This window comes from Trachurus japonicus, chromosome 20 (genome assembly GCF_045865225.1).
Source record: "Trachurus japonicus isolate A0001 chromosome 20, Traja_1.0".
NCBI lineage: Eukaryota > Metazoa > Chordata > Actinopteri > Carangiformes > Carangidae > Trachurus > Trachurus japonicus.
Genome location: NC_140926.1, coordinates 26,049,205 through 26,061,341, shown reverse-complemented (window position 1 = coordinate 26,061,341; position 12,137 = coordinate 26,049,205). Strand labels below are relative to the sequence as shown.

Sequence of the window (12,137 nt, the reverse complement as noted above, 5' to 3'; positions counted from 1 at the left end):
GCACTCTGGGATCACTAAAGTCCTTTCTATCAGTTTTAGCTCCATGGTTTGCCTACAGCGGCTGGCATGGAGAGAGACGGCAGAGGAGACCGAACCTGTCAATTAAAACAACGGTGAAGCTTCAAACCCGCAGAATCGTTAGGAGAGAGAGAGAATCAGTGATGACGGTGCTTCAGACGCTGAAAGTTTTGACTCATCTGATGAGCAGGATTATTTAAAAAAAAAAATATATATGAGAAAGTTCAGACTTAAACTCAGCTCCAGCTCTGTATTCAGACAATTTTTTTTTTTTAACCTTTCACACAGCACAGACACAGTGACAACACACATTATATGAATAATGTAAATTGTGTGTTTTCCGTTTATTTAGTAAATATTTTAGTTTGAAGAGGAAAAAAAGCTAATTTCTCATTTAAAAAATCTGATGAAGCTTTGAAGTCAATATTCAGCTTCTTTTATCTCACATTTAAGACATTTGGTGAAAATAGAATACCAGAATGACAACATTTATGCTCAAAAGGCGATTTTACAAAATTTCATTTAGACTTGTTTTCTACACTTATCTATATCCTATTTCAAACACCAAAAGAGTTTGTTCTCATGACTGAAGGTGTGTTTTCACAAGGGATTTGACATTTTTTCAGAAAATTTGGCCTAAATTATTTCTTTATACAGTGTTCTAGGACAAATTGGCCTCAGTGTACTTAGAGCAGAAGATTAGACATAAACCACTTTTGTACACACAGTATTGTTACATCTGTCTATCAAACATGTCTGTATTCAGTTTTAAGCAGTGTATGTGATTTGGTGTTTGCGCTTAGAGTGGGCCACAAACAAAAATCTTGTTTAGGGCCACCAAAATGCTAGGGCCGGCCCTGCCTACAAGTTGGTAACTCGGTTCTCTCTCTACCGCCCCCCCTCCCTCCTTCCCTCCTCTCCTCCCCCTTTCCCTCTCTAGTTCGTCACGTCTTTTACCGGTGCTTTTACGTCGTGTCAAAAAAAAAAAAAGTAACAAGCCTGTTTTTACAATGTAAGGAGTAGAAAGTACATATTTTTGCGTATAAATGTAGGGAGTAAAAGTAAAAAGTCGTCAGAAAAATAAATACTCAAGTAAAGTACAGATACCTGAAAAATCTACTTAAGTACAGTAACGAAGTATTTGTACTTCGTTACTTGCCACCTCTGACACACACACACACACACACACACACACACACACACATTAACCTATTATGCCTGTGTAGTTTGGAAACTTTGAAAGCTCTTCAACGTTTTTATATTATACTTAAAGCAGAAGTAAGCGATCCGGTGGTTTTGGCTAACTTCCTGTCAGCAGATGGAGTTAGCAGTCCCCGCCCTCGTCCCTACGTCACCACATTCACACGCATCCCTTGGCTGCACACACAGAGAGGACCGCCCCTTTATGCCGTTCTCTCTCCTCATTGGATAAAGGTTGTAGGATACAAGGAAAGTTTTCTCCTGGGCTTACAGCAGAGCAGAGTGACTGACAGACCCGTGTTTCAGACCAAACACTCTATATAAATGATTGCTGTCGGAAGATAGAACTATTTAAGATTTATTAACACAAACATTCCGCTTACTTCTGCTTTAATGTTTGGCGACACCCTGCATGTGTGCGTGCCTTCTATGATTGTGTGACTGTCATCATTTGTGTGTGTGTGTGTGCAGTATATTTGTATTGCACTGCAATTCATTCAAGATTTTGGTGCCATCTGAGATAGAATTCAAACTTCAAAGAACTATCCAAAAGTTTTCATAAATTTTGAATAGAACATTTGATTGAAATGTCCATCCTTACTGGGAATCCCACTTGTTTTATAACAGGTTGTATTATTATAATTCAATCCTCATTATTAATGGATAATGTAATACCTTCTGATTTACTGATTGACACTTAAGTAGAACTGTAGTGTATTTAATATCCTGTTTTATTAGGAAACTACAGTCAGTGCTTCCATCCTCACATCTTAAATCCCTCACATCCTAACATCCTTACATCCTCACATCCTAACATCCTTACATCCTAACATGGTACACTGATGTAGAACATGTAGATGTAGAACATGTAAACAGCGGTGCTGCACTGATGTAGAACATGTAGATGTAGAACATGTAAACAGCGGTGCTGCACTGATGTAGAACATGTACACAGCGGTGCTACACTGAGAGAATGTAGCAGGAGAGGAAACTTTCTCTTTGAGTCTTCAGAATTTATTTTCATGGCACAAACTTCAAGGGGACGGTGAATGAAGAGGTTCTGATTGTCCAGGTGAACAAGGACACAAGAACAGATCAGACAAATTAATAATAATAATAATAATAATGAATTTTATTTGTAATGCACTTTATATTGAGCAAACAATCTCAAAGTGCTACATAAGAAAAAAAAAAAAAAAGGTAAAAGTTAAAATTTGGAGAGAGAACGTCTCCCCAAAGGAAACAACTAATGAAAGGCTTTTTTAAAAAGGTAGGTTTTTAGGCCTTTTTTAAAAGTGTCCAGGGTCAGTGGTGCTCTCAGGTGGTCAGGGAGAGCATTCCAAAGACAGGGAGCGGCGTGGCAGAAAGCTCTGTCTCCCATGGTTCGGAGTTTGGTCCTTGGGATCTGCAGGAGGTTTGCCTGACCGGAGCGGAGGTGTCGTGAAGTGGGCTGAGGGGTGATTAGCTCCTTCAGATAGATAGGAGCATTACCATGGAGGCACTGGTGAGTCAGTCATTATCTTGGATGAGGTAAAAATGTACATAAAGAAAAAGTCCTTTGTCTATTTTTCATGTTATGAACCCTTGTGAACACACATTATATTAACCTCCAAACAAAACAGCAGACATTATTCATTTTAATGAATCCTTTGAAAACTCGTGTACATGAAGCTGAATGAGGAAAAAAGAATATTCTTCTCTCAAGGTAAATGTAAAATAAATCTGGTCATAAAGTCCTAAGCTCCTCTGAGCTCTCAGTAAAGTCTATGGATCAAATAATAAACTGTCCATTGTAACTCTGTAATGAAGCAAGTGGAATTAAAGATATCTCTCATCCTGAGAGCTCATTCAGCAGATGTAGGAAGAAAGGCGTTTTGTTATTCACATGGTGCAGCTAAAGTGTATTTTATCAACTTGAGAGAGTCTGCGTGGAGAAACCTCCGGTGAGATCGATTCAGTGCTCACAGACTGAAACTAAAATATTTATAGTGTTCAGCAGGGCTCATTTCCATCCACAAGAGCAAGAGGAGAAGTTAGTTTCTGTTTTGGGAAAGTGGTGAAACTCTGCGGCTTGTTGCTTCAGAAAGAAAAAAGAAAGGCTCCTGTACAGAAGGGATGACTCCAGTCTGCTGAGCCTGCTCGCACCAGGGTTGTTCCACATCTTATCTCACAGTCATTTTTCATTTGTGTGGACAACAGTGTTGCTTTGTTTATTTCTGTGTTCACCAGCTGGACAGTCTTCTTCTCTGTCGTTGCATGGAGATTCTGCACCTTGCACGTTTTAAAAATCTGAAAGGGCACAAAGTTTTTAAAGGAGAAAGGATGAAAAAAGAAAAAGACACATAAATGTATCTGTTTATCATTTCACTGTAGTTCCTGATTTTATGTGTCTAAAAAGTGGACACAACTTAATTTTAGTTCATGACTTCAGAATTTCAGTGCATAATATTCTGTAACCTGCAGTTTCTCCTCCTCTTCCTCAGGTGTTGAGCAGTCAACCTGAGCTGGTCAACCTGACAGCTTCCTCCTCCCTCAGGCCCGTCCTCACCCAGCTCCCTCCCCCTCCTCCCCCCACCAGACCCTCCTTTGGGTCTCAGCCACCAGCCTCTGGATGTGGGAGCAGACTGACCACTAGTCAGGGCTGTGGGGATGTCCAAGCCTGGCCTTCATCCTCCTCTTCCTTATCATTCCTTCCCTCCTCCCTTCCTCTCCCTCCAGCTCCTCCTTTATCCTCATCCTCCTCTTCCTCTTCTTTCCCACTCCTCGAGCCAGCTTCATCTCTCACCTCGGCCCTCCTCCCACGTCCTCCCCTGAGTCAAACCTCGGTGAACCCTCCTCCTAAACTTGTTCCCATCTTTAAGAACAAGCATCCATTGCGCCACCTAAACGTGGCTCTGCTGCGGGAGCAGAAGCAGAGGGAGCAGCTGAGCGGAGGAGTGGAGGGGAGGAGGAGGGTGACGCTGCCCTGCTTTGCTCCTTCTCCTCCTTCTTCTCTCCAGTCTCTCCTGATTCCTCCGACGCCAGGTGTTCCTCGCTTCAGCCGTGGTCCCAGAAAAACTTTCAGCAGCACCACCCCTCAACCATCAGCACATCCCAACGTCAAGCACATCTCCAGCCTCAGTCCTGTATCGAAGGATAAACCCAGGGTTGTTCTCACTCCAAAGCCTGAAAGGAAGGTCAAATCCAAGAGCAGTGTGAAGTTCAGCCTGAAACAGGAGGAAGCAGCAGAACGGCCGACAGCTGCAGCAGCCGAGCCTCCTCAACCAGCCACATCTTCTACCATCTCCAACAAAGAGTCTTCCAGCAGCAGCAGGCAGGTCAGTCCTCACTGTTTCCTTTACTACTGTTGACTGGCTGTGATGTCACCTTGTTCTGAGACTACAAACACAAGACTGAAGCTGAATAGAATAGTCACTTTTTCATAAAAAAATTTTTTGGGACATTCTGTTTATTGGATTTCAAGACAAGTATTTGAGTAATTCATTGTGAACATATTTTTCAACCCTGGGGGGCTTGGGTTGAAAAATATGTTCACAAGGAATTACTCCCTCCCCCAGTTTCCCATTACTGGTATACATATATATCTACAGAAATATACTTAAATACAAATTATAGTACAATAGGATCATTCAAAATTTCTAAGCCAACCTCCTGCACACTCTTTGACCTGTCTGAGACCAAAGCTCATCAGTGAAACTGGAGGAGAACACCAGTAAACAGGTCTGTGCTGATTGGCCGGACAAGACAGTGAGGAAACCTCAAATTAGAAGTGGCTATTTGCATTAGCCCCGTCCCCTCCTCCTGACTTGAACTAAACTGTAGATGTGTGTTCCATGGTCTCCAAGGTCAACTTCATATCTCAGTACAAGGCTGCGAGGGTCTTGGACCGTTTCAGATCTGGAGAGTGGGCTTCAGGCACCAGAATCAGTATCTGTGTATCATGGTGTGTGTGCCAGGTAGTGAGAACCAAGGCTGAAGCCAAGGCTAACGATAACATCCTAACCCCAAAGACTCTGCCCACTCATCTTACACCAGGACTCTGTTTTGTGAAAATATTGGAGCAGATATTACTGGTCTACAGTGTTGTGCAGTAACGCATTACTGTCATTTGATCATTTTTTTAGTAACAGAGTAATGCATTGTAAATTCTAAAATAGTAATTAGATTATAGTTACAAGTCCAGGTAACTATACGTTACCATTGCCGGTCCTCTCCGTTCCTCTCAAACACACTTAAAGAGGAACTATGGTCTGGTCTCTTTTCCTCTGTGTTGCTAACCCTCCTCCAGGCCGTGTGCATTTGTTTTTAATGAAGCCGGCAAAAACCAATCCATGGAGTGGTGGATAACATAACATATACGATGTAACAATGTGTAAATCTGACCCCCTGACCTCTGTGGTCCTCTCCACTCCTCTCACCCACACCTGAGCACCTTCCTGGGCTATCAAGTGTGAGCCCACTGCACTGTCGTGGTAGACGTTGTCCTTTTTTTTTCACTTTTGTCACTAGTAATCTAACTAGTAACACAACTAATTACTTTTGAAATAAAGTAATCAGAACAGTGATTACTTTTAAAAGGAGTAGTCAGTAATCTAATTACTTACTAGAGTAACTTGCCCAACACTGCTGACATAGTGGCTGATTATAAACTGGATGATCATTGATGATGATGAAATGTACCAAATGTACTGAATGCAAACAAGAAAAACACAGAAGCCCCACAGATGTTGAGTCTTTATGTCTGACAGCAGCAGCTCACTGTAGTGTTGGTCTGGTCCTGATGACGGTCAACGTTTTCCCACTGTTGTGATGTTTCTCTGTCTCACTTCTTAGTGGATGTTGTTTCTGAGACGATGATGCTGTCACCTTCAGCCCTGCAGCCCTGAGCTGTTCAGTCCTCTCTTTTTTCACCAGTGTTTTTACAGGTGTTAGATGTATTGAAGGACTCAGTGATGACGGTTCACACACTGCTCTGCTGCACTGCTGAGTCCCAGTGGAGAAGTCTGAATGGAAAGCAGAGTGAAGCTGTGACCAGCTCCTAACCTACCTGTTGTGTGTGCTGCTGTGTTCCTTCAGAGAGCTGCGTTTGAGTCCAAGCCCAAGAAATCCAGAGGTGCCATACCAGATGTGGATGTGGAGGAAATGGCTCGAAGCAACCAGGTCAGTAGACTTAGTACCCTTCATCCTCCTTCTCTTCATCCCCCTCCTCTTGACACCTCATCACTCTGCTTTAACCAGACTACACTGGCATTCTGTGCCTGTGACCACCAGATAATAATAGTAATCATTAATAATGAGCAGAAGAAGAAGAATCATTTAAAGCAGATTCTAGTTTACAAAGTGCAAACAAATCTGAAGCAGAAAGAGTCAAAAGTAGGCCTGGGACGATAATCAATAAATCAATTAATCGCACGATAAATGAAAATGAACTCAATAATTTTTCCGGCCTCGATAAATCGCCATGTGCATGCGCACGTATTTGTTTTCCTGGTCTCTCGCCTCCAAACAGGCTGGATGACAAGAGGCTTCACTCTGTGCATCGGTCTCAGCACCTGGGCGTTTGTTTTGCAGAATAAATGGAGTGAACCCTCTTTTCAGTCATCCAGGATCTTTGTTTCCCAGAATGCATTTGGCAGCAACCGGCAGCGCTAGCTGTAAAGCTAAGCAGCTAAAAGCTATTTTACCGTAATTCTTGCTGCCGCGCTGTTAACACGTAACTTTTTAAAGTTTTAATATTTTTTCATGTGAGAAAGTCACAGTTTAGATCCCCAGTCTGTGGTCAGTTCATCCACATATCGCCTGTTAGGAGATTTCCTCCGACGTTTTTGGAGCTAATGTGGTAGCAGCGAGCAGGAGGAGCGGGGCTTCCCACAGTCTGCAGCCGTCTGCAGCAGCTCACGGGCCGGTCAACCTCCGTCATTGGGGGAGAAAACGACTAAGAAAACTTATCAGCAGGTTTTTAGAGGTTTACCGCCGGCTGGTTTAATACTTTATAGGAGATAAATGCTAGTCTCACTGATGAAATCTTACATCTGTCACATTAGTTTGTTTGAATGAAAAGTGGAGCTTCAGGTGTGTAACGTTATTGGACAGAAGAGCTGCACTGCACTGTTTATTATTTTTTGTTTATTTTATTTATTTAGGATAGTAGCTATATAAGTTCTTGTCATTCCAATTACAATGGTTAAAAAAAAATACTCATGAGAAATAAAAGTTTATCGCATTTAAAAGGGTCTACTTGCATTATTATGAAATATTATTATTATATTAGTGGTTAATTTGTTCTCAAAAAAATGTGTCAATAATATCGTTTATCGTCAATAATTTGTGGGACAATATATCGTCCAGCAAAATTTATTATCGTCCCAGGCCTAGTCAAAAGCAGGATGGAGATGAGGTGAAGTTACTGAGAGAGGACAAATTATGTTTCAGTTTAAAGACAATCAGAGGGAGAGGATGCCATCTAGAAACACACACACACACACACACACACACACACAGGCCCTCAGAGCAGCCAGCGGATTTAAGGCTGCGTACTAGCTCATATGGGGTTGATAATTGTGGGAGGGGCCGTTTGGTGCACATAGGCAGCCACACTTCTGTCAGTCTGCCCCAGGGCAGCTGTGACTACAGACATAGCTTACCACCACCGGTGTGAATGTGTATGAATGAATAATGGTTGCTGTACACGCTTTGGGTATTGGGTAACAATAGAAAAGCGTTATACAAATGTAATCCATTATTATTATTATTATTAATATTATTATTATTATTATTATGAATTGTTTAATGTCGCTCTGGGCTACGTTAACCCTGATCACTCAACTCTCATAATGAGTTATGAAACAGACAGGGAGTCAATGACATGAGGATTGATGCTGATTGGATGTTTTGGGTTCAAACCATGAAGAAGCTGAGCTGCTGTGTTGTGAAAAAAATTCCTGTCCACACCACCGGTGCGATAAAAAAAATCTCCTTCCGCATGAAACCGCAAAATCTGCCTCAAACAATGTCATGCGCATGCCAAAGCAGTAGGTGGCGATAGCACTCCTAACAGGAAGGCCATTTTGGCCAATCACAAGGCTGGAAAAATTCATACCGGAAAAACAACAATGGCGAACCGAGGCCGGGCAGATTCCTTTGTGTGGACTGACAGCGAAGCTCAGTTACTTCTCAATGTCACGTCAGCTGGTCACGCTCTGTGCTCCACAAGTCTCCATGGATACAACTTGTTTACCCTCGCACAGTGTGACGTCAAACAATGTCAACAAGAAATTGCACTTTTCCTCGGTTTTCCTGTCCACACATGACTGCTGAAACTGGAGTTTTCGAAAAAGTTCACCCTGGACTCCGGTTACAACAAACTCTGATTTCAGGAGCCCACAACTGCGGTTACGTGTGGATGAAAAGCCAAACCATGCAGAGAAACACACGGTTTCAAAAATACTTGTGTTCGTATGGACGGCCCCTGAGATGTCCTCAAAAAGCCACCGTACACCAAACACAGTCCTGTTAGGATGGAGGAGCTGGTCATGTGTTGAGTACTGAACGTTGTGGCCTGATGCAGGTGCTGTGACACCGCAGAGTTAGTGCTGTTTAAAGGGGACATATTATGGAAATATCACTTTTTGAAGGCTCTTTAACATATATTTAGGTGTTTGTCTTGTCTTCCAGCCCCAAAATGTGAGAATTGACAAAACAATCTGTAATGTTCAGGCTCCCTAGGTTAAAATCCATGTGGTTTTACGAGTTGTTCCCTCAGTTGTCTGACAATGATGTAACTAGTTTTCTAATCTGCATAACCCCACCCCTACCTGGTACCAGTAGAAGTGGTTCATTTGCATTTAAAGGGACAGACACTGAAAGCAGCCGTTGTGAACAGGGCTGTTTAGAGAGGATGAAAAGAGCTGTGATGTTTGATCCTTGGGGGATTTTGACCAAAGCATGTCACAGACATGTCTTTAAGACACCTGGGGACTATTTTAAGTTGTGGAAAAGGGACAGAATATGTCTCCTTTAAACCTATTTGTTAATGTGAAGAAGAGACTCTTTGAGTCAGAAGAGAAGAGAAGAGAATTTCTGGGTGATGGATTCTCTGTGTATCCACTCATGTTGTATGTACAGCTTCAACTTCCCTATAAACATCCCCTAGCAGAACTAGCTACATAAACATGATGTATTAAAGTGTGTTAGAGAGATGAAAAGTGAACACAGAGCTCTGTCGGCCTGAGTTTTCCTACAAACGTCCTTTCAGAGGAGGCTGAGGGCTGTTAAAGTGATGGATGGTCAGGAGGTGGTGGAGCCCACAGGGAGCTGAGCAGATTAATAACAACATTCATCAGTTTTACAGCTCCAACCTGCAAGTATTCAAGAACAATACATCAGTTATAGTTTCTCTTTTACTGTTATTTACACTGCTGCTGCTGCTGCTGCTGCTGCTGCTGCACACTGCTCTGCTCTGTAGCACAGTGAAGATTTCCAACCTGTCCTGATTTTGTATTGATAAGTACAAGTTCAAGTTGAAATTACAGAGACAAAAAGAAGTGAAGAGAATCATAACGTTAGGTAACTTGAAGTCGAGTCACATGGTCACTGAATAAATAATGAGGAGGAAAGTTCTTCAGCTCTTCTCAGACTTGAATGCAGAGCAGTGAGTTGAAATGCTGCTGCACGGTGAGTGTGTGAGCAGGTGAAGACACACACACACATCTCAGATAACACTGAATCACTTTACACTGTTTTATTCATTTATTTATATCAAGTGTTGGTGTTTTTATTGTTGTTGTTAACCCCAGTGTGTGGCGCTCCACTGCTCTGTGCTGCTGAGGTCCTGGTCCTTTCCCTCCCTCTTACATAGAACCTCTCCTTCTCTTCCTATTTGTGCTTTCTTTCACTGTACTAACTGCCCTCCCATCTTTCCCTCTCTCTCTGCCCCCCCCCCCCCCAGTTGTCCAGGCTGAACTCTGCGACTCTCTCATCCTGGTTGAGAGGGAGAGGAGTTGTCGTCAGTGCCAAACACAAGAAGGAGGAGCTGATGCTGAAGGTCATGGGCTGTCTGGCTGAGGCCTAGACACACACACACACACACACACACACACACACACACACACACACATACAGTATGCACACACCATACGTAGTTAATAGACTTACTTTAGCGTATTAACGCTGTGCTAAGCTCCTCATTCAAGGATTTGATGTAGGATCTGGCCATCTTATCGGCCTGAATCACAGAGCAGCTGGAACAGATGAGAGCTTCTCATCCTCTAATTGCCATGCTGAAGATTTGCCAAAGTGAAATTCTCTTGTCCCATAAAGTGAGTGTGGCTATAGCGGAGGTGAGAGTGAGGGGACAGAGATGGACCCACAGATTGTTCAGGTTCAGTTTCTGTCAAGAGTTTGACCTTGTTCACTTTGTTTGTCATGTTGGTGGAGTATTAAAAGGTACAACATACTGTAGGTCATGGATGTAAACCTGCTATTTACTGAATGTTGTTCAAAAACCGGTTCTTTTGAATCCAGATTTGCTTTGTTCATCCAGAAGCTACTTGCTTGTTCAAAACTGTACAGTTGTATTTATTTTTATTTATTAACTGAAGTTCTGTAAAGTTTTATCCACTAAAATCTGAAAACAGCAGCTCCCTCAGTCTATCTCATTTGTCTTTCAGCATTTGCCAGGTAGCTGATTCACTCACTCACACACACACACACACACACACACACACACACACACGTCCATTCATCTCTGTGTTAGTTTAGTTAGGGAAAGAGTTTCAATGTGTGTATTTTATGTCTGCATGGCAGTGTTACATTCTGAGTTAGGTCTTGCTGAGTCCAGAACTGAGCACAGAAAAGTCTAAGGGCCTGATCTACTAAACTGGCTCCGAATAGAACATAGACATACCAGCCCTGAACCCTAAAAATCCTGTGGCCCCGAAATGCCTGAGTTGCTTTATATAAGTTGTCTAGCATTAAATAAGACTTGTCTCGCTGCCAGCCCCCCTCGCCCCCCTGGCCATAACGTGATGTCAACAAAATTAAACCACGTCATCATTTTCTTGTTTAGATGGTCATGTTCTGTAATCAGTAGAACATATTTACTTACTTTGGTGCATACCGGTAACAACACGCTATGGCAACTCGATTATTTAACCATTTTGAACCATTAACCAAAACGTTACGTTAATAAACAATCTTTTTAACTGCCCCGAGTCCTGACCTAGGCCCTAAACTTTTGCTTGAACTTTCACCTTTGATGTCATCATCAGAATGTGACAGTGATGAGTCAGTCATTTAGTGCCATCTTGTGGGGAGAGTTTTGTGAATATGACATCCATCCATCCATCATCAGAACAACAGTCTATTTCAAATGTATATTTGTTACTGAACAGCCTTTGGACGGAAGGGGGAAAAGGGGAGGGCGGGGGTGATTGACAGCTGTGACCGCCAATCGCTGGGTCCTCTCGGGTAGAGCACTGACACGCATTGGTTCAATGGAAGCGCCTCCTGGTGGCGGAATATGGGTATTGCAAAAGCGCCCAAGAACTGACATCTCTGCATTGTTGGTGAATGAGCAAGTGTGGTATTTTCAATAATTTAAGGACATTTCTAGATCACCCACGTTAATAGCATCATTGAGGATCCTTTACAGATAAATATTAACACATAGGCGAGTAAAAAAAAACAGTTGTCTACATTAACTCATTGAGTGCCAGACCTTTTATAAAATGGTCAGTGCCATGTGCCAGCGTTTTGGGGCATTTTGAGTAATATGTTAAGACCCAGAGAATATTTTGTACTATGACTCTGAAAACACCAAACAGCTCAAAGGAAAGAGGAGACTCTCTATATAACTAGGGAAAAAAACATTTGTTTGTACCTTGTTCCATTCTTGATTTATCTTAAGTTGAATAGAGCCT

General features: G+C 42.4%; 1 protein-coding gene across 1 annotated transcript in view; it reads left to right on the top strand.

The window, feature by feature from the left end:
• The window catches only part of c20h18orf63 (chromosome 20 C18orf63 homolog), a 40,723-nt gene extending 30,390 nt beyond the window's left edge, over positions 1 to 10,333 (top strand). The window contains exons 12-14 of the mRNA XM_085763477.1: positions 3,702 to 4,535; positions 6,295 to 6,378; positions 10,166 to 10,333. Coding sequence (XP_085619603.1) covers positions 3,702 to 4,535; positions 6,295 to 6,378; positions 10,166 to 10,288 — 1,041 coding nt within the window. The 3' untranslated portion in view covers positions 10,289 to 10,333. The remainder of the gene's footprint in view (positions 1 to 3,701; positions 4,536 to 6,294; positions 6,379 to 10,165) is intronic.
• Positions 10,334 to 12,137: the final 1,804 nt, after the last annotated feature.